Source organism: Tachyglossus aculeatus, chromosome 4, assembly GCF_015852505.1.
Source record: "Tachyglossus aculeatus isolate mTacAcu1 chromosome 4, mTacAcu1.pri, whole genome shotgun sequence".
Taxonomy (NCBI): domain Eukaryota; kingdom Metazoa; phylum Chordata; class Mammalia; order Monotremata; family Tachyglossidae; genus Tachyglossus; species Tachyglossus aculeatus.
The window spans coordinates 42,815,347-42,835,212 of record NC_052069.1 but is presented as its reverse complement, the minus strand read 5'-3'; the positions used below and the strand labels follow the sequence as shown (position 1 = coordinate 42,835,212).

The 19,866-nt window shown below is 46.1% G+C and overlaps 1 protein-coding gene across 4 annotated transcripts in view; it reads left to right on the top strand.

Moving 5' to 3' along the window:
• Positions 1-19,866, top strand: part of KYAT3 (kynurenine aminotransferase 3) — a 61,868-nt gene that overhangs the window by 15,272 nt on the left and 26,730 nt on the right. For all 4 annotated transcript variants that reach the window (XM_038745770.1, XM_038745769.1, XM_038745767.1 and 1 more), the window contains 4 exons: positions 3,113-3,262; positions 9,554-9,640; positions 10,422-10,547; positions 10,643-10,763. In XM_038745770.1, the coding sequence (XP_038601698.1) occupies positions 3,113-3,262; positions 9,554-9,640; positions 10,422-10,547; positions 10,643-10,763 (484 nt within the window). The remainder of the gene's footprint in view (positions 1-3,112; positions 3,263-9,553; positions 9,641-10,421; positions 10,548-10,642; positions 10,764-19,866) is intronic.

The following is a 19,866-nucleotide window of genomic DNA, read 5'->3' as shown; positions in this document are numbered from 1 at the left end:
GGGCTCACAGTCAATCCCCATTTTACAGAGGAGGTAACTGAGGCTCAGAGAAGTTAAGTGAGTTGCCCAAGGTCACACAGCAGACATGTGGCGGAGCCGGGATTCGAACCCCTGACCAGTGTTATTTTGTACACTCCACAAGTGTTTCTAATGTGCTCTGCACACAGTAAGCGCTCAGTGAATACGATCGAATGTACAGTGCTCTGCACACAGTAAGCGCTCAGTAAATACAATCGAATGTACAGTGCTCGGCACACAGTAAGCGCTCAATAAATACGATCGAGTGAAAGAATGACTGGCCAGAGCTGGAGAAACGGGCGGCGGAGTTGAACACTTCCCCATTCCAAGCAGGAGCAAAGAGCTCAAGACCGTGGGCCCCTAATGCCGCCCCGCCGTGAGGCTGTGATGGCTGCTCCAGCTTTGGGTCCGGAGTTTCTAGGAAGTTGTGCGGCAAGGAGAAGCCAGCGGCAATCGCCAAAGCCCAGGCCAGAGCAGCCGGTAGGAGTGGAATCCCAACTCTGCCACTTGTCAGCTGGGTGACTTTGGCCAAGCCACTTCACTTCTCTGGGCCTCAACAACCTCATCTGTAAAATGGGGGTGAAGACTGGCAGCCCCGCGTGGGACAACGCAATAAACTTGTATCTCCCCCAGCGCTTAGAACGGTGCTGGGCACACAGTTAGCGCTTAACGAATACCATTATTATTATCCACCAGTCCCACACCCCGCTTCACCCAGATCGGGATTTCTGCGGCTGCCGCTGGCCTTCCCTGGACTCGGAGCATTTCCTAATAATAACAATGGCATTCGTTAAGCGCTTACGGTGTGCAGAGCACTGCACTGATCGCTGGGGTTGGGGGGGGGGGGGATACGAGGTGATCAGGTTGTCCCATGTGGGGCTCACAGTCTTAGTCCCCCTTTTCCAGATGAGGCCACCGAGGCTCAGAGAAGTGAAGTGACTTGCCCAAAGTCACACAGCAGACAAGTGGCAGAGTTGGGATTAGAACCCATGACCGTTGACAACCAAGCTCAGGCTCTTTCAATCAATCAATCAATCAATCAATCGTATTTATTGAGCGCTTACTGTGTGCAGAGCATCATCAATCATCAATCGTATTTATTGAGCGCTTACTGTGTGCAGAGCACTGTACTAAGCGCTTGGGAAGTACAAGTTGGTAACATATAGAGACGGTCCCCACCCAACAGCTTCCACTGAGCCACGCTGCTAACTAGCCTAACTAGTTGGAATGCACTCTGGAGAAAGTGGCAGACTGGAGCCAGCGCTGATTCCCTTACCCCAGCGCTTAGTACAGTGCCTGGCCCATAATAAGCACCTAACAAATACCAATTTAATAAAAAAAAATGGAGTCACTCGGGAGCATGCACGTGGTCAGTAAGAGAGGCCGGGCTAATAGCTGAAACCCCGGGAGTCCAGCTGGGGTGGAAGGATCCCAGAGGAGTAGTCATTTTCATTTCATTTATTTAATCGTATTTATTGTCATATTACTGAGCGCTTTGGAGCTTAGAATAAGCGCTTTTGGGAGAGTACAACAGAACAAGGCGAGGGTGGTTCCCAAAAAGGGAATAGCCAAGTCAAGTGCTGGCCTGGAAGCAGCGGTGGACACTGTGACTTTCTAGCTAGTTGGCTCCCACACCCCTCCGAAAGCCCCCTGGCCGGCCCCCCGGCCTGGTAAGCTCCAGTGACAGGGCCTCTCTTTCCTCCAGCCTCCTTAGGGAATTCATTCAATCGCATTTATTGCCTCTGGAAGGGAATTATTTTATGTACAATAAAGCAGAACTCTTTCAAATTTCAATAAAAGACAAGTTTGAGACCTAGGCATTCCATTTTCTCCTGCGTATGACCCTTCCAAAATCCTTCTCTGGGCCTTTTTATCACATATGCACAAAATGAGATAGCTGAAACCCCCGGGAGCTGTCCCGGTTCCTTAAAGACATCAATCAGTCAATCAATCAATTGTATTTATTGAGCGCTTACTGTGTGCAGAGCACTGTACTAAGCGCTTGGGAAGTACAAGTTGGCAACATATAGGGACGGCCCCTACCCAACAGTGGGCTCACAGTCTAGAAGATCGGGAAGACGTGGAAGTATTAATAATAACTATGGTATTTGTTGAGCACTGTACTAAGCGCTTGGGAAGTACAAGTTGGCAACATATAGAGACGGCCCCTACCCAACAGTGGGTTCACAGTCTAGAAGATCGGGAAGACGTGGAAGTATTAATAATAATTATGGTATTTGTTAAGCACTTACTCTGTGCCACACACTGTTCTAAGCGTTGGGGTAGATACAAGCCAATCAGGTTGTCCCACGTGAGGCTCGCAGTCTTAATCCCCATTTTCCAGATGAGGTAACTGAGGCATAGAGAAGTTAAGTGGCTTGCCCAAGGTCACACAGCTGACAAGTGGCGGAGCTGGGATTTGAGCCCACTGTTGGGTAAGGACTGTCTCTATATGTTGCCAACTTGTACTTCCCAAGCGCTTAGTACAGTGCTCTGCACACAGTAAGCGCTCAATAAATACGATTGATGATGATGATGACCTCGGACTCTCAAGCATGTGCTTTTTTCCCCTAAGCCACGCTGCTCAACTGAGGGGAAAGGATCCCAGAGGAGCAGTCAGTCAATTGTATTTATTTGTAATTCTAATTTTTTGAAAGCGTTGCTGAATATCGGTCCCATTGTAGAAAAGTTTTAAAAGTAGGACGCCATCATCCTTGCTTCTGAAGGTGGGAAAAGGCTACTTGTACTTCCCAAGCGCTTAGTACAGTGCTCTGCACACAGTAAGCGCTCAATAAATGCAATTGAATACAGTGATATTTAAAACGGTTTCGGTTTCCTTTTCAAGATTCTTTTACCACGGTATTTTCGAATGGTCTGTATTCAGTAGAAATTGTACGGTGGAGATGCTCACAATATTCTGCGAGGAAGAAAGTTGGATGTTCACTTTTGGAAACGTTTCAGCACAGGCAAGTCGCGTACGTAATCAAATGGTGTTTAGAAAGTTGGATGTTCACCTTTGGAAACGTTTCAGCACAGGCAAGTCGCGCGCGTAATCAAATGGTGTTTATTTCTTAAATCTCCTTGATCCGAGCAGGGTCATCCTCCTCTGGTGAAGGTCCTGGCCTACATATATGGAAGAGTTCACGGAAGACAGATCGATCCGCTCAGTGAAATTCTAGTGACAGTCGGAGGATACGGATCTCTGTTCAGCACAATGCAGGGGCTAGTTGAAGAGAAAGATGAAGTAAGTGTCTTTGGAAAACCTGACCAGGTGTCGCTTCATGGAGTAATCATCATCAATCGTATTTATTGAGCGCTTACTATGTGCAGAGCACTGTACTAAGCGCTTGGGAAGTACAAATTGGCAACATATAGAGACAGTCCCTACCCAACAGTGGGCTCACAGTCTAAAAGGGGGAGGCAGAGAACAAAACCAAACATACTAACAAAATAAAATAAATAGAATAGATATCTACAAATAAAATAAATAAATAAATAGAGTAAAAAATATGTACAAACATATATACATATATACAGGTGCTGTGGGGAAGGGAAGGAGGTAAGATGGGGGGATGGAGAGGGGGACGAGGGGGAGAGGAAGGAAGGGGCTCAGTCTGGGAAGGCCTCCTGGAGGAGGTGAGCTCTCAGCACGGCCTTGAAGGGAGGAAGAGAGCTAGCTTGGCGGATGGGCAGAGGGAGGGCATTCCAGGCCCGGGGGATGATGTGGACCGGGGGTCGACGGCGGGACAGACGGGAACGAGGCCCGGTGAGGAGATTAGCGGCGGAGGAGCGGAGGGTGCGGGCTGGGCTGGAGAGGGAGAGAAGGGAGGTGAGGTAGGAGGGGGCGAGGGGATGGACAGCCTGGAAGCCCAGGGTGATTAGTTTCTGCCTGATGTGCAGATTGATTGGTAGCCACTGAAGGTTTTTGAGGAGGGGAATAACATGCCCAGAGCATTTCTGGACAAAGACGATCCAGGCAGCGGCGTGAAGCTACCTTCCGGCTGAGCTAAACGCCGTCCTCCTTTCAGACATCTAGCGCAGCAACGTGCACAGCCCCTGGCTGACTGTTTTATCCGTTGGGCTCCCAGCAGAGTGACAATTACTCAGCAGCTGCTCTAAGAGGCTCTTTTGATCCCTTTTAGCAAAGGCAACCCACTGAAACAGGTGCCTCCTTTGACCACCTTAAAAAGAGTCAGCCGCTTAACCAAGCAGGGGCTTTTGGCCTTTCTTGGCTTTAGTTCTGTTCAGTCCTCGGATAGCAGCAAAAAGCCCTGCACCTGGCGTCCCTATTGTATTTACTTTTATTCATAAAGGAAAATAATGATAATAATAATAATGGCATTTGTTAAGCGCTTACTATGTGCAGAGCACTGTTCTAAGCACTGGGGGGGATACAAGGTGATCAAGTTGCCCCACGTGGGGCTCACATTCTTAATCCCCATTTTGCAGATGAGGGAACTGAGGCTCAGAGAAGTGAAGTGACTTGCCCAAGGCCACACAGCAGACATGTGGACGAGTCGGAATTCGAACCCGTGACCTCTGACTCCAAAGCCCATGCTCTTTCCACTGAGCCACGCTGCCTCTCTAAGAAAATGCGATTCTTATCATAATCTGCTGTCAATTACCTACCTGAAATGGAAGGTAACTCATCTGTAGATAACTGAAAGAGCCAATAATCCGCACGCATTCATTTCTGGAACTTCACTGATATTTGGGGTTTGGATCTCTCCAAATAAATGAATCCCTCGAATTCCATTCATTCATTCAATCGTATTTATTGAGCGCTTACTGTGTGCAGAGCACTGTACAGTGCTCTGCACACAGTAAGCGCTCAATAAATATGATTGATGATGATGATGATGACAAGTCGGGAACATATAGAGACGGTCCCTACCCAACAATAGGCTTACAGACAAGCAGCGTGGCTCAGTGGAAAGAGTCGGGGCTTTGGAGTCAGAGGTCATGGGTTCAAATCCCGGCTCCGCCACTTGTCCACTGTGTGACTTTGGGCAAGTTACTTCACTTCTCTGGGCCTCAGTGACCTCATCTGTAAAATGGGGATGAAGACTGTGAGCCCCCCGTGGGACAACCTGATCACCTTGTATTACCCCCCCCCCCCCAGCACTTAGAACAGTGCTGCACACATAGTAAGCACTTAATAAATGCCATTATTATTATTATTATTATTATTATTAGAATCTTAGCTTCAGGTCTCAAACTCCGGGATTGAACTCAGATTACTGCAAAATTGGTACGGATTTCGTGCAACCAAACAGAATAATAATAATGATAATGGCATTTGTTAAGCGCTTACTATGTTCCAAGCACTGTTCTAAGCGCTGAGGAGGATACAGGGTGATCAGGTTGTCCCATGTGGGGCTCCCAGTCTTCATCCCCATTTTCCAGATGAGGTACCTGAGGCCCAGAGAAGTGAAGTGACTTGCCCGAAGTCACACAGCTGACAAGCAGTGGAGCCGGGATCTGAACCCACGACCTCTGGCTCCCAAGCCTGGGCTTTTTCCACTGGGCCACGCTGCTTCTTTGTTGAGACCTTCTATTTGGTCGTTAAGGGAGGGTATGGAGGCTAAATGGGGCATGATGAGTTGAGAAAATTGGATGGGGTCCAGAGGGAAGAGGTCTCTGAGGGGGAATAGAAAAGACTAATGGGGAGGAGGTGTAGGGGAGAGGAGACCTCCAGGAGGCCTTTCACCTCCTCCAGGAGGCCTTCCCAGACTGAGTCCCTTCCTTCCTCTCCCCCTCGTCCCCCTCTCCATCCCCCCGCCTTACCTCCTTCCCTTCCCCACAGCACCTGTATATATGTATATATGGTTGTACATATTTATTACTCTATTTATTTTACTTGTACATGTCTATTCTATTTATTTTATTTTGTTAGTATGTTTGGTTTTGTTCTCCGTCTCCCCCGTTTAGACTGTGAGCCCACTGCGGGGTAGGGACCGTCTCTATATGTTGCCAACTTGTACTTCCCAAGCGCTTAGTACAGTGCTCTGCACACAGTAAGCGCTCAATAAATACGATTGATTGATTGATTGAGACAAGTGAGGAGGTTGTGGTCAGATAGAGGGATTTCCAAGTTGGTGAGGGTAGATTATCCCCGCTTAGTCCAGTGCTCTGCACACAGTAAGTGCTCAATAAATACGATTGATTGAGAAGCAGCGTGGTTTAGTGGAAAGAGCACAAGCTTAGGAGTCAGGGGACACAAGTTCTAATGGAGGCTCTGACTTGTGACCTTGGGCAAGCCACTTCACTTCTCTGTGCATCAGTTCCCTCATCTTTAAAATGGGAATTAAGACTGTGAGCCCCACGGGGGACAAGCTGATTACGTTGTCCCTACCCCAGCGCTTAGAACAGTGTTTGGCACATTAGCGCTTAGCAAATGCCATCGTCGTCCTCATCATCACTGAATTGAGCGCTTGCGAGAGTACAGCAGAATCGGTAGACAGGTTTCCTGCTTTACAATGAGCGAATTCAAGCTGAGTAATTCTGTTGATCTATTTTGATGCTATTGACGCTTAGAACAGCGTTTGGCACATAGCGCTTAGCAAATGCCATCGTCGTCCTCATCGTCACTGAATTTAGCTCTTGCGAGAGTACAGCAGAATCGGTAGACAGGTTTCCTGCTTTACAATGAGCGAATTCAAGCTGAGTAATTCTGTTGATCTATTTTGATGCTATTGACGCTTAGAACAGCGTTTGGCACATAGCGCTTAGCAAATGCCATCGTCGTCACTGAATTTAGCGCTTGCGAGAGTACAGCAGAACCGGTAGACAGGTTTCCTGCTTTACAATGCGTGAATTCGAGTTGAGTAATTCTGTTTTCAAGCGGTCAGCAAGTTGGAAGTTCCCTATGAAGCAAAATGGCTCTCCCCCTTCTAGACTATGAGCCCTCATCCCCCTCTCCATCCCCCCCACCTTACCTCCTTCCCTTCCCCACAGCACCTGTATATATGTAGATATGTTTGTACATATTTATTACTCTATTTATTTTACTTGTACATATCTATTCTATTTATTTTATTTTGTTAGTATGTTTGGTTTTGTTCTCTGTCTCCCCCTTTTAGACTGTGAGCCCACTGTTGGGTAGGGACCGTCTCTATATGTTGCCAATTTGTATTTCCCAAGCGCTTAGTACAGTGCTCTGCACATAGTAAGCGCTCAATAAATGCGATTGATGATGATGATGATGATGATGCCTGTCTACCTGTTTGGTTTTGTTGTCTGTCTCCCCCTTCTAGACTGTGAGCCCGTTATTGGGTAGGGATTGTCTCTATCTGTTGCCGACTTGTACTTCCCAAGCGCTTGGTCCAGTGCTCTGCACACAGTAAGTGCTCAATAAATACGATTGAATGAATGAATATATGTATATATGTTTGTACGTATTTATTACTCTATTTTATTTGTACATATTTATTCTATTTATTTTATTTTGTTAATATGTTTTGTTCTCTGTCTCCCCCTTCTAGACTGTGAGCCCGCTGTTGGGTAGGGACCGTCTCTATATGTTGCCAACTTGTACTTCCCAAGCGCTTAGTACAGTGCTCTGCACACAGTAAGCGCTCAATAAATACGATTGAATGAATGAATGAATAGGGACCGTCTCTATATGTTGCCAACTTGGACTTCCCAAGCACTTAGTACAGTGCTCTGCACACAGTAAGCGCTCAATAAATGCGGTTCAATGAATGAATGAATCGGAACCGTCTCTATATGTTACCAACTTGTATTTCCCAAGCGCTTAGTACTGTGCTGTGTACACAGTAAGCATTCAATAAATACGATTGAATGAATGAATAGGGACCGTCTCTATATGTTGCCAACTTGTACTTCCCAAGCATTGAGTACAGTGCTCTGTACACAGTAAGCACTCAATAAATACGATTGAATGAATGAATGAATAGGGACCGTCTCTATATGTTGGCAACTTGTACTTCCCAAGTGCTTAGTACAGCACTTTGCACACAGTAAGCGCTCAATAAATACAATTAAAAAAAAAGAAAATAATTATTATTATTACTCCTGCAGACATCTGAATTTAGAGGTGGAGGTTGAAAGCCAAAGTCAGGGCTGGGAAGAATGTGTTGTGTGAGTATGCTCTAGATCTGAGGTGGCAGTTAGTGAGGATGGAAGAAAAGAATACCCGAGCTACAATGATGCATAGGTAACTTAGCCTGATTCATTCATTCATTCAATCGTATTTATTGAGCGCTTACTGTGTGCAGAGCACTGTACTAAGCGCTTGGGAAGTCCAAGTTGGCAACATATAGAGGCGGTCCCTACCCAACAACGGGCTCACAGTCTAGAAGGAGGAGACAGACAACAACACAAAACATGTGGACGGGTGTCAAGTCATCAGAATAAATAGAATTAAAGCTAGATGCACCTCAGTAACAAAATAAATAGAATAGTAAATATGTACTAGTAAAATAAATAGAGTTATAAATCCGTACAAACATATATCCAGGTGCTGTGGGGAGGGGAAGGAGGTAGGGCGGGGGGGGATGGGGAGGAGGAGAGGAAAAAGGGGGCTCAGCCCGATACTATATGGTTGATAGAAGGTGGAAAGATAGTTTTCAAGTGGTTCATTAGAGCTATGAATTTTGATTATGGTATTGATTGAGCTCTTATTTTGTTCAGAGCACTGTACTAAGCGCTTGGGAAAGTACAGCAAGGTGGGTAGACCAGTCAGTCATTTATTGAGCGCTCACTGTGTGCAGAGCACTGTACTAAGCGCTTGGGAGAGTACAGTATAACAATAAACAGACACATTCCCTGCCCACAACGAGCTTACGGTCTAGTTGTTCATTCAATCGTACTTATTGAGTGCTTACTGTGTGCCGAGCACTGTACCAAGCGCTTGGGAAGTCCAAGTTGGCAACATATAGAGACGGTCCCTACCCAACAGTGGGCTCACAGTCTAGAAGTAAATATGTACAAGTAAAATAAATAGAGTTATAAATCCGTACAAACATATATACAGGTGCTGTGGGGAGGGGAAGGAGGTAGGGCGGGGGGGATGGGGAGGAGGAGAGGAAAAAGGGGGTTCAGCCCAATACTATATGGTTGATAGAAGGTGGAAAGATAGTTTTCAAGTGGATCATTAGAACTTGTACTTGTGCCAACTTGTACTTCCCAGGCACTTAGTACAGTGCTCTGCACATAGTAAGCGTTCAGTAAATACGATTGAATGAACGAATGAGTAGACAACCTAAACAAGTTCCCTTCCCACAAGGAGTCTACAGTCTAGAGGGGGAGATAGTCTAGGTGAAGATAATCAGTTCAGACACTGTCCCTGTCCCATCTGGGGCTCACAGTGGAGCACATATCCCTGTTTTACAGATGAGGAAATAGAGGCCCAGAGAGGTTAGGTGACTTGCTCATGATCACAGAGCAGGCTAATAGTCAAGATTGGGGGTTCCACTTCCTAGGCTCTGTTAATCTCCACTAGGTTTTGTGAGGCTTTGGGGGGTTTTTGTCCTGTGAATGAATCAAAACTGTGGAAATCTTTTCATTGTAGGTTATAATAATAGAGCCTTTTTATGATTGCTATGAGCCTATGGTAAGGATGGTAGGAGCGACGCCTGTTTTCATTCCATTGAGAACCGTGAGTAATTTGTCATTTTTTTCCCCCAGGTAGAGCAGTGCATTTTTCCCGAAACGTTGGGCAGCAAAAGTGATACAGTGTTGAAATTGTTTATGTACACTGAGTTGTGCAACAGCTCCAACAAGCAGTTTCCTTGTCACTCTTTTCGTTAATGCCGTTCCACTTGTAATCCAAAAAAGGGGCCGAATAGTGGTCTTCAAGAATTCCAAAGGCGTCATTGCATGATAATGCCCAAGTGCGTAAATAAAAAAAGGAAAAAGATGATCCTGCATACAGCATCTTTACATTTTGAGTCCTGTCATACCGTAGATGGTTTTAACCCAGCTGGTAGATATTTAGGTCGGGTTTTCCTGGTAGAAATTTAAAAACTCCCTGGGCTAGTCATTCAGTTGTATTCATTGAGTGCTTGCTAGTGCAGAGCACTGTACTTAGCGCTTGGGAGAGTTCAAAATAACAGTAAGCGGGTACATTCCCTGCCCACAAAAAGCTTACAGTCTAGAGGGGGAGATGCCATGCCACTCTACCCGCTATTCTGTGGCGGGTGTAAACTCTTAAAAGGGCCCCCGTGGAAATAGTGTCAGATGGGGTATATTACCAAAGTGACATCCAGTTCTTTCCTAGGCTAGCTACGATCACTGTAGGTGACCCTGTCTTAAGAGGCATCTAGATTTGACGTTGCCAAATTATTTCCCCGTTGGCCAGGGGTCAATCTAAACTTTGAGACGGAAGGGGATTTAGGCAGAAGATTGAAGTTAAACCACACCTTCGATTCTCTCCCTAGAAATCTCAGATCGGAAGCTCATGGTCAAGTGGTGACTGGAGGTTAGACCCTCAGGAACTGGCCAGTAAATTTAATTCAAAAACAAAAGCCATCATATTGAATACTCCACACAATCCTATTGGCAAGGTAATTCTTCTTTTTTTTTTAAAAAAAAAAAGTAAATTATTGTTCCTAGCTCAGGTTTGATGATTCATGGGCCGGTTCAACTTTTTGTGTTTCAGGTGTTCACCAAAGAAGAACTCCAAGTAATTGCCGAACTTTGTATTAAATACGATACCCTCTGCATCAGTGATGAGGTTTACGAATGGCTGGTGTACCCTGGAAATAAGCATATGAAAATAGGTAACGGTTCTCTTCTAGACGGACAGATGTCATGGATTTTCTGTTTTTGTGGAAAAGAATGGCCGACTACGTGGGCCCAGTTTAAAAGAGCTGTAAAAATAGGATCACAGACACGCACAGAGCTGTGTTTCATGCTCACCACTAATGGGGAAATTCACTTGTAGGGGCAAGTGTGACTGCAAAGACAAATACCAGTCCCATAACCCTGACTGCACAGCGTCTATAAAGTTGTCCTTGGTTGTCGTCGTTATTAATATTATTCTGACACTCGTTAAGCGCTTACTGTGCCAAACACTGTACTCAGAGTTGGCCCCCTGAACTGGAGTAACGGGGTAGGGAAGTGACTGGATGTGCCCAATTTCTTGCCCTGTTTCCGATAACCTTCTTTTTCCCCCTTGTAAAGAATGACCCGATTTGGGCTGGTGGAAAGTTCACCCTTTGGTGCCCCCCTACCCACTTCTGCTAATAATAATAATAATAATGACATTTGTTAAGCACTTACTATGCGTGAAGCACTCTTCTAAGCGCTGGGGGAGATACAAGGTGATCAGGTTGTCCCACGTGGGGCTCACAGTTTTAATCCCCATTTTACAGATGAGTTAACCGAGGCCCAGAGAAGTTGAGTGACTTGCCCAAAGCCACACAGCTGACAAGTGGCGCAGCCGGGATTAGAACCCATGACCTCTGGCTCCCAAGCCCAGGCGCTTTCCACAGCGATAAGCAGTGATAAGAGAGCTGATGGGGCCGGAATTGGGAGCGAGTCCCAGGAAGATCAGTCCGAGGTGACTGGAGGGTTTTTGTGTTGGAGCCAGGATTAAAGTTATTGCAGTTGGTGGAGAGGGGCTTGAAATTTCTGAAAAAATGAGTTTCACATCTTTTAGAAACTGTTTTCTTGTGTTTCCCCCACACCGTGGACTTCCCCCTCCAATGCAGAAGCCAAGTTGTCTTTCCATTGGAGCAGAAGCTACAGCAGGTAGCTTCCAGACGCTGAGCAAGGCAAATCTCCAGAATAATAATATAATAATAATGATGGCATTTATTAAGCACTTACTATGTGCAAAGCACTGTTCTAAGCGCTGGGGAGGTTACAAGGTGATCAGGTTGTCCCACTGGGGGCTCACAGTCTTAATCCCCATTTTACAGATGAGGGAACTGGAGGCACAGAGAAGTGAAGTGACTTGCCCAAAGTCACCCAGCTGACAATTGGCAGAGCTGGGATTCGAACCCGTGACCTCTGACTCCAAAGCCCGTGCTCTTTCTACTGAGCCATAATGCTAATAGTGATGGTATTTCATTCATTCTGTCGTATGTATTGAACGCTTACGGTGTGCAGAGCCCTGTACTAGGTGCTTGGAAAGTGCAGTTCAGCAACAGAGACAATCCCTGCCCACAACGGGCTCACAGTCTAAAAGGGGGGGGGACAGACAACAAAACGCAACAAGTAAACAGGCACCAATAGTATCATTATAAATAAATAGAATTACAGATATAATGCGCGTCATTAATAAAATAAAGAGAATAATAGATACAAACATATATACACAAATGATGTGAGGCGGGGAGGGGGGTAGAGCAGAGGGAGGGAGTCGGGCGATGAGGAGAGGAGGAGCAGAGGAAAAGGGGGGCTCAGTGTGGGAAGGCCTCCTGGAGGAGGTGAGCTTTCCGTAGGGCTTTGAAGGGAGGAAGAGAGCTAGCTTGGCGGATGTGTGGAGGGAGGGCATTCCGGGCCAGGGGGATGATGTGGACCGGGGGTTGACAGCGGGACAGGTGAGAACGAGGCACGGGGAGGAGATTAGCGGCAGAGGAGCGGAGGGTGCGGGCTGGGCTGGAGAAGGAGAGAAGGGAGGTGAGGTAGGAGGGGGCGAGGGGATGGTATTTGTTAAGCACTTACCGTGTGTCAGGTACCGCACTAAAAGCTGGGGTGGATACAAGAAAATGGAGTTGGACACAGTCCCTGTCCCACGTGGGGCTCACAGTCCCAATCCGTATTTCACAAAGGCACCGAGAAGTTAAGTGAGTTGCCCAAGGTCACACGACGGACGGGTGGCGGAGCCGGGATTAGAACCCATGACCTTCAGTCTCCCTTTGTGCTGTGTCCGTTATGCCGTGGTGCTTTATCATCATCTGCTCCTGCGCGCCGTGTTCTCGTCGGGCCTATCTGCCAAAATGGCTAAAAGTCCTCAACGGTTCAGACCTCACCAGGCATCTCCAGCACTTTGACCGCATCTAACATATCCTATAATCACGGTTCATCATCATCAATCGTATTTATTGAGCGCTTACTGTGTGCAGAGCACTGTACTAAGCGCTTGGGAAGTACAAGTTGGCAACATATAGAGACAGTCCCTACCCAGCAGTGGGCTCACAGTCTAAAAGGGGGGATCTATAGGGTTTTATGATTGATGCAGAGCGATCAATAGTGTGGAGTTTCACTTTAGACTTGGATGTGTTTTTCCAGAAATATAACTAAGTGAAACGTTGTTTTGAGCCCAGATTTTGCCTTGAGTACCAACTGTCTTGTCACACAGCTTTTTCATGTAAGTGTGGCTAGTTTGGTAAAAGCAGTGGCTGGAGAGAACTTTTGTTGAGCTTTATGGAGTTTCACTTAAGACTTGGATGTGTTTTTCCAGAAATATAGCTAAGTGAAACGTATTTTTGAGCCCAGATTTTGCCTTGAGTACCAAAGGCGTCTTGTCACACAGCTTTCTCATGGAAGTGCGGCTAGTTTGGTAAAAGCAGTGGCTGAAGAGAACTTTTGTTGAGCCTTATGGAGTTTCACTTAGACTTGGATGTGTTATTCCAGAAATATAACTAAGTGAAACGTATTTTTGAGCCTAGACCTTTGCCTTCAGTACCAAAAGCGTCTTGTCACACAGCTTTTTCATGTAAGTGTGACTAATTTGGTAAAAGCAGTGGCTGAAGAGAACTTTTGTTGAGCCTTATGGAGTTTCACTTAAGACTTGGATGTGTTTTTCCAGAAATATAACTAAGTGAAATGTATTTTTGAGCCCAGATTTTGCCTTGAGTACCAAAAGTATCTTGTCACACAGCTTTTTCATGTAAGTGTGGCTAGATTGGTAAAAGCAGTGGCTGAAGAGAACTTTTGTTGAGCCTTATGGAGTTTCACTTAAGACTTGGATGTGTTTTTCCAGAAATATAACTAAGTGAAACATATTTTTGAGCCTAGACTTTGCCTTGAATACCAAAAGTGTCTTGTCACACAGCTTTTTCATGTAAGTGCGGATGGTTTGGTAAAAGCAGTGGCTGAAGAGAACTTTTGTTGAGCCTTATGGAGTTTCACTTAAGACTTGGATGTGTTTTTCCAGAAATATAACTAAGTGAAATGTATTTTTGAGCCCAGATTTTGCCTTGAATACCAAAAGTATCTTGTCACACAGCTTTTTCATGTAAATGTGGCTTAGTGTGGTGAAAGCAGTGGCTGAAGAGAACTTTTGTTGAGCCTTATGGAGTTTCACTTAAGACTTGGATGTGTTTTTCCAGAAATATAACTAAGTGAAACGTATTTTTGAGCCCAGATTTTGCCTTGAGTACCAAAAGTATCTTGTCACACAGCTTTTTCATGTAAGTGTGGCTTAGTTTGGTGAAAGCAGTGGCTGACGAGAACTTTTGTTGAGCCTTAGCAGAGTAGGAATTTGCTCATTCTGGGTGAAGGATTATTTAAATGGGAGAAAAAGATTGTGGTAGAGAAATGAAGAGAAGTCTGTCTACTAGGAAAGGTGATTTTAAGATGAGAGATTAGCGTATATTGAGGTGCAAATATAGTGAGTGCAAGATAACTGGATCCTGTTGGAGACTGCTTATTTTTTTATTATTTTTAATTGTATTTATTGAACGCCTGCTATGTGCCGGGCACTTTATTGAGCACTTTGATAGTTACAAATTAATGAGATTGGACGCAGTCCGTGTCCCACATGGAGCTCACCGTCTTAATCCCCGTTTTACAGATGAAGTAACTGAGGAACAAAACAGTTAAGTGGTTTGCCCAAGGCCACACAGTGGACAGGTGGAGGACTGGGATTAGAAGCCAGATCCTTTTGACTTCCAAACCTACGTTCTCTCCACTTTGCCATGCAGAAGCAGAGCTTTGGGAGGCCCAAGTTCACATTCCAGATTAACACTCACTTTGGCCTTTATGTTCCCTCTTGTAAATTGGAAATACATAGTAATGTGGTTTTTTAGTAATGGTAATAAATTATGCCTCTGCAAACCTTTTTAATAATAATAATGATGGCATTTGTTAAGCACTTACTATGTGCAAAGCACTGTTGTAAGGGCTGGGGAGGTTACAAGGTGATCAGGTTGTCCCACGGGGGGCTCACACTCTTCATCCCCATTTTACAGATGAGGGAACTGAGGCCCAGAGAAGTGAAGTGACTTGCCCAAAGTCACACAGCAGACAATTGGCGGAGCTGGATTTGAACCCGTGACCTCTGACTCCGAAGCCCGGGCTCTGTCCACTGAGCCACACTGCTTCTCTTTTTGACTGTGAACGAGGTTTGAAGTTGGATTTTACGCGGTGATACAGTTTGAGGCATATTATGTTGCAAGTCTTAGGAGACAGCAGGTGTATTTTGCCTGAGGTAAGCAAATTTTTGAGGCGAAAAATCCGTTTTCAGCCAACCCGATGCCAGTAGAACAGTAATGAAGATGGGCAGGCTGACACGGTATTGCTTTTGGAGGAGTATGCCAGTAGTGTGGCCTTTGAACCTGCTCCGAGCAGCCTGATGATATAATAATGATATAATAATAACGGCATTTATTAAGTGCTTACTATGTGCAAAGCACTGTTCTAAGCGCTGAGGAGGTTACAAGGTGATCAGGTTGTCCCACGGGGGACTCACAGTCATAATCCCCATTTTACAGACGAGGGAACTGAGGTCCAGAGAAGCGAAGTGACTTGCCCAAAGTCACACAGCTGACAATTGGCTGAAGAAGCAGCGCGGCTCAGTGGAAAGAGCCCGGGCTTCGGAGTCAGAGTTCACGGGTTCAAATCCCGGCTCCGCCAACTGTCAGCTGTGTGACTTTGGGCAAGTCACTTCACTTCTCTGGGCCTCAGTTACCTCAACTGTAAAATGGGGATTAAAACTGTGAGCCCCCGTGGGACAGCCTAATCAACTTGTAACCTCCCCAGCGCTTAGAACAGTGCTTTGCACATAGTATGCGCTTAACAAATACCATCATTATTATTATTATTACTAATTGGCGGAGCCGAGATTTGAACCCATGACCTCTGACTCCAAAGCCCGGGCTCTTTCCACTGAGCCACGCTGCTTCCCGAAAGCACGCGAGCCTCAGAGCGAGACTATATTTCAGGCCTTTCCACCCACCCACCCACTCCTGTTCCCCCTTTTCTCCTGCCCCGATGTGTCGCATATCCATCTTCCGAATCTGCGCAGTCTGAACTCGGGGAGCGGGGAAGCACCGTATAGTAGAAAATACGGAAATAAGGAAATAGTAAAAGAAAATAAGAAAAAAGAAAATAATAATAAAAGAAAATAAGGAAATAGTAGAGGCGCTTGTGAAGAGGCCTTGAAATCTCCTCAGTCTGGAAGCGTTTATGAGACACAATCTCATGCCAGCCGTCACTGCCTGGACAACCTCCGCTCTTCAGCTCTTCATTCATTCATTCATTCAGTTCATTCAATCATTTATTGAGCGCTTACTGTGTGCAGAGCGCTGGGCTAAGCGCTTGGGAAGTACAAGTCGGCAACATATAGAGACGGTCCCTACCCAACAGCGGGCTCACAGTCTAGAAGGGGGAGACAGAGAACAAAACAGAACAAGTGGACGGGTGTCAAGACGTCAGAACAAATAGAATTAAAGCTAAGTGCACATCATTAACGAAATAAATAGAATAGTAAATATGTACAAGGAAAATAGAGTAATAAATCTGTACAAACATATATCCAGGTGCTGTGGGGAGGGGAAGGAGGTAGGGCCGGGGGGATGGGGAGGAGGAGAGGAAAAAGGGGGCTCAGTCTGGGAAGGCCTCCTGGAGGAGGTGGGCTCTCCAAACTGCTGCAGAAAGAACCTCTGAAGGCAAATTCTCCTATTATTAAGTAGCAAACGAATCAGGTACCATTAGTGCCGTGAACATTAATTTTAATTAATTATTTCAACTGTTTTAGCCTCCTGTTAGATTCGCCTGGTGCAGAAACAGCCTGCGGTAGGCTAGAACACAGAGCGATAATCGGCAATAGAGGTGGAAGCCGGAATGAGTTAGATGAAACTAACCAAGCGCTTAGTACATACCATACGAAGCGCTTAGTACAGTGCTCTGCACACAGTAAGCGCTCAATAAATGCGATTGATTGATTGATTGATTGATGAAATTTGCTTGCATTTCCCCTCTTCTTCCCCACTTTCCTCTCTCTCTTCAGGAAAGGGGAGTGATGATGGAGAATTCATTCACTCAGTCGTATTTATTGAGCGCCTACTGTGTGCAGAGCCCTGTACGAAGCGCTTGGGAAGTACAAGTCGGCAACGTATAGAGACGGTCCCCACCCAACAGCGGGCTCACAGGCTAGAAGGGGGAGACAGACAACAAAACAAAACGAGTGGACGGGTGTCAAGATGCCAGAACAAATAGAATTAAAGCTAAATGCACATCATTAGCGAAATAAGTAGAATAGTAAATATGTACAAGTAAAATAAATAGAGTAATAAATCTGTAGAAACATATATACAGGTACTGTGGGGAGGGGAAGGAGGTAGGGTGAGGGGGATGGGGAGGAGGAGAGGAAAAAGGGGGCTCAGTCTGGGCATAGAATAAAATGAGTCGTTAGAAAGAGGTCAAGCAGTTTTCGTTCTCCGTGCTGCTTTCCACTTTCCCCAGCCAGAAAGCTGTTTTTGTAATGGTATTTAATAATAATAATGATGGCATTTATTAAGCACTTACTATGTGCAAAGCACTGTTCTAAGCGCTGGGGAGGTTACCAGGTGATCAGGTTTTCCCACGGGGTGCTCACAGGTCTTCATCCCCATTTGACAGATGAGGGAACTGAGGCCCAGAGAAGTGAAGTGACTTGCCCAAAGTCACACAGCTGACAATCGGCAGAGCCGGGATTTGAACCCCGTGACCTCTGACTCCAAAGCCCGGGCTCTTTCCACCGAGCCACGCTGGTATTTGTTTCGCACTGACTATGTGCCAGGCACTGTATGGAGCGCTGGGGTGGATCTAAGAGAAATCAGTTTGGACACAGTCCGTGTCCCACGTGGGGCTCACGGTCTTATAATAATAATAAAGATGGTACTTGTTAAGCGCTTACTATGTGCAAAGCACTGTTCTAAGCGCTGTTATTCCCCATGTTACAGATGGGGTAGCTGAGGCACAGAGAAGTGAGGCAACTTGCCCGAGGTCATAGCACAGCAGACAAGGATTCGAACCCCGGGCCCTTGACACCTGTCTACATGTTTAGTTTTGTTGTCTGTCCCCCTCTTCTAGACTGTGAGCCCGTTGTTGGGTAGGGACCGTCTCTAGATGTTGCCGGCTTGTACTTCCCAAGCGCTTAGTACAGTGCTCTGTACACGGTAGGCGCTCAATAAATACGATTGAGTGAGTGAATTCTCCATCATCACTCCCCTTTCCTGAAGAGAGAGAGGAAAGTGGGGAAGAAGAGGGGAAGTGCAAGACAACTTTCTTCTAACTCATTCCGGCTTCCACCTCTAGATGTTGCCGCCTGGGACTTCCCAAGCGCTTCGTACAGTGCTCTGTACACGGTAGGCGCTCAATAAATACGATTGAGTGAATGAATTCTCCATCATCACTCCCCTTTCCTGAAGAGAGAGAGGAAAGTGGGGAAGAAGAGGGGAAGTGCAAGACAACTTTCGTCTAACTCATTCCGGCTTCCACCTCTAGATGTTGCCGACTTGGACTTCCCAAGCACTTCGTACAGTGCTCTGTACACGGTAGGCGCTCAGTAAATACAACTGAGTGAATGAATTCTCCATCATCACTCCCCTTTCCTGAAGAGAGAGAGGAAAGTGGGGAAGAAGAGGGGAAGTGCAAGACAACTTTCATCTAACTCATTCCGGCTTCCACCTCTAGATGTTGCCGCCTTGGACTTCCCAAGCGCTTAGTCCAGTGCTCTGTACACGGTAGGCGCTCAGTAAATACGATTGAGTGAATGAATTCTCCATCCTCACTCCCCTTTCCTGAAGAGAGAGAGGAAAGTGGGGAAGAAGAGGGGAAGTGCAAGACAACTTTCATCTAACTCATTCCGGCTTCCACCTCTAGATGTTGCCGACTTGGACTTCCCAAGCGCTTAGTCCAGTGCTCTGCACACAGGAAGCGCTCAATAAATACGACTGAATGAATGAACTCCCAGGCCCAAGCTCAGTCCATTAGGCCACGGTGCTTCAAATTGCTTCAAATTGTTGCCAAGTTGTACTTCCCAAGCGCTTAGTACAGTGCTCTGCACATAGTAAGCGCTCAATAAATACGACTGATTGATTGATTGATTGATTCAAAGCTGGTGGTGCGCCTTACAGAATCTCAATCTCCCACTGGGAAATTGCCTGGAAAGTCGGGGGCGGCGCGGAATACGGGGAGGCCGTCGATTTTTGCGATGGCAAGGTTATGAAGGGGATCACCCTTCCCCACAGCACCTGTATATATGTCTATATGTTTGTACATATTTGTTACTCTATTTATTGATTGATTTTACTTGTACATATCTGTTCCATTTATTTTATTTTGTTAGTATGTTTGGTTTTGTTCCCTGTCTCCCCCTTTTAGACTGTGAGCCCACCGTTGGGTAGGGACTGTCTCTAGATGTTGCCAACTTGGACTTCCCAAGCGCTTCGTACGGCGCTCTGCACACAGTAAGCGCTCAATAAATACGATTGATGACGATGATGATCAGAGGAGAGTCCCCACCAGTTGAAATTAGACAGTTGCCGCATTTCGGAGACCAGACGTAGAAAGGAAGGGAGCAGAGGCCGCGTGAGTTTGCCGCGTGCTGGCCCTCAAAATGGGCTCTTGTTGTTTTATTCAAAGGCCCGATAGTTCTGACCCTATTTCCGGTGGTGATTTTCTGTGTGGGTTTTTCTCTGTAGAAAATCACAGGGAAAAGAGGCACTT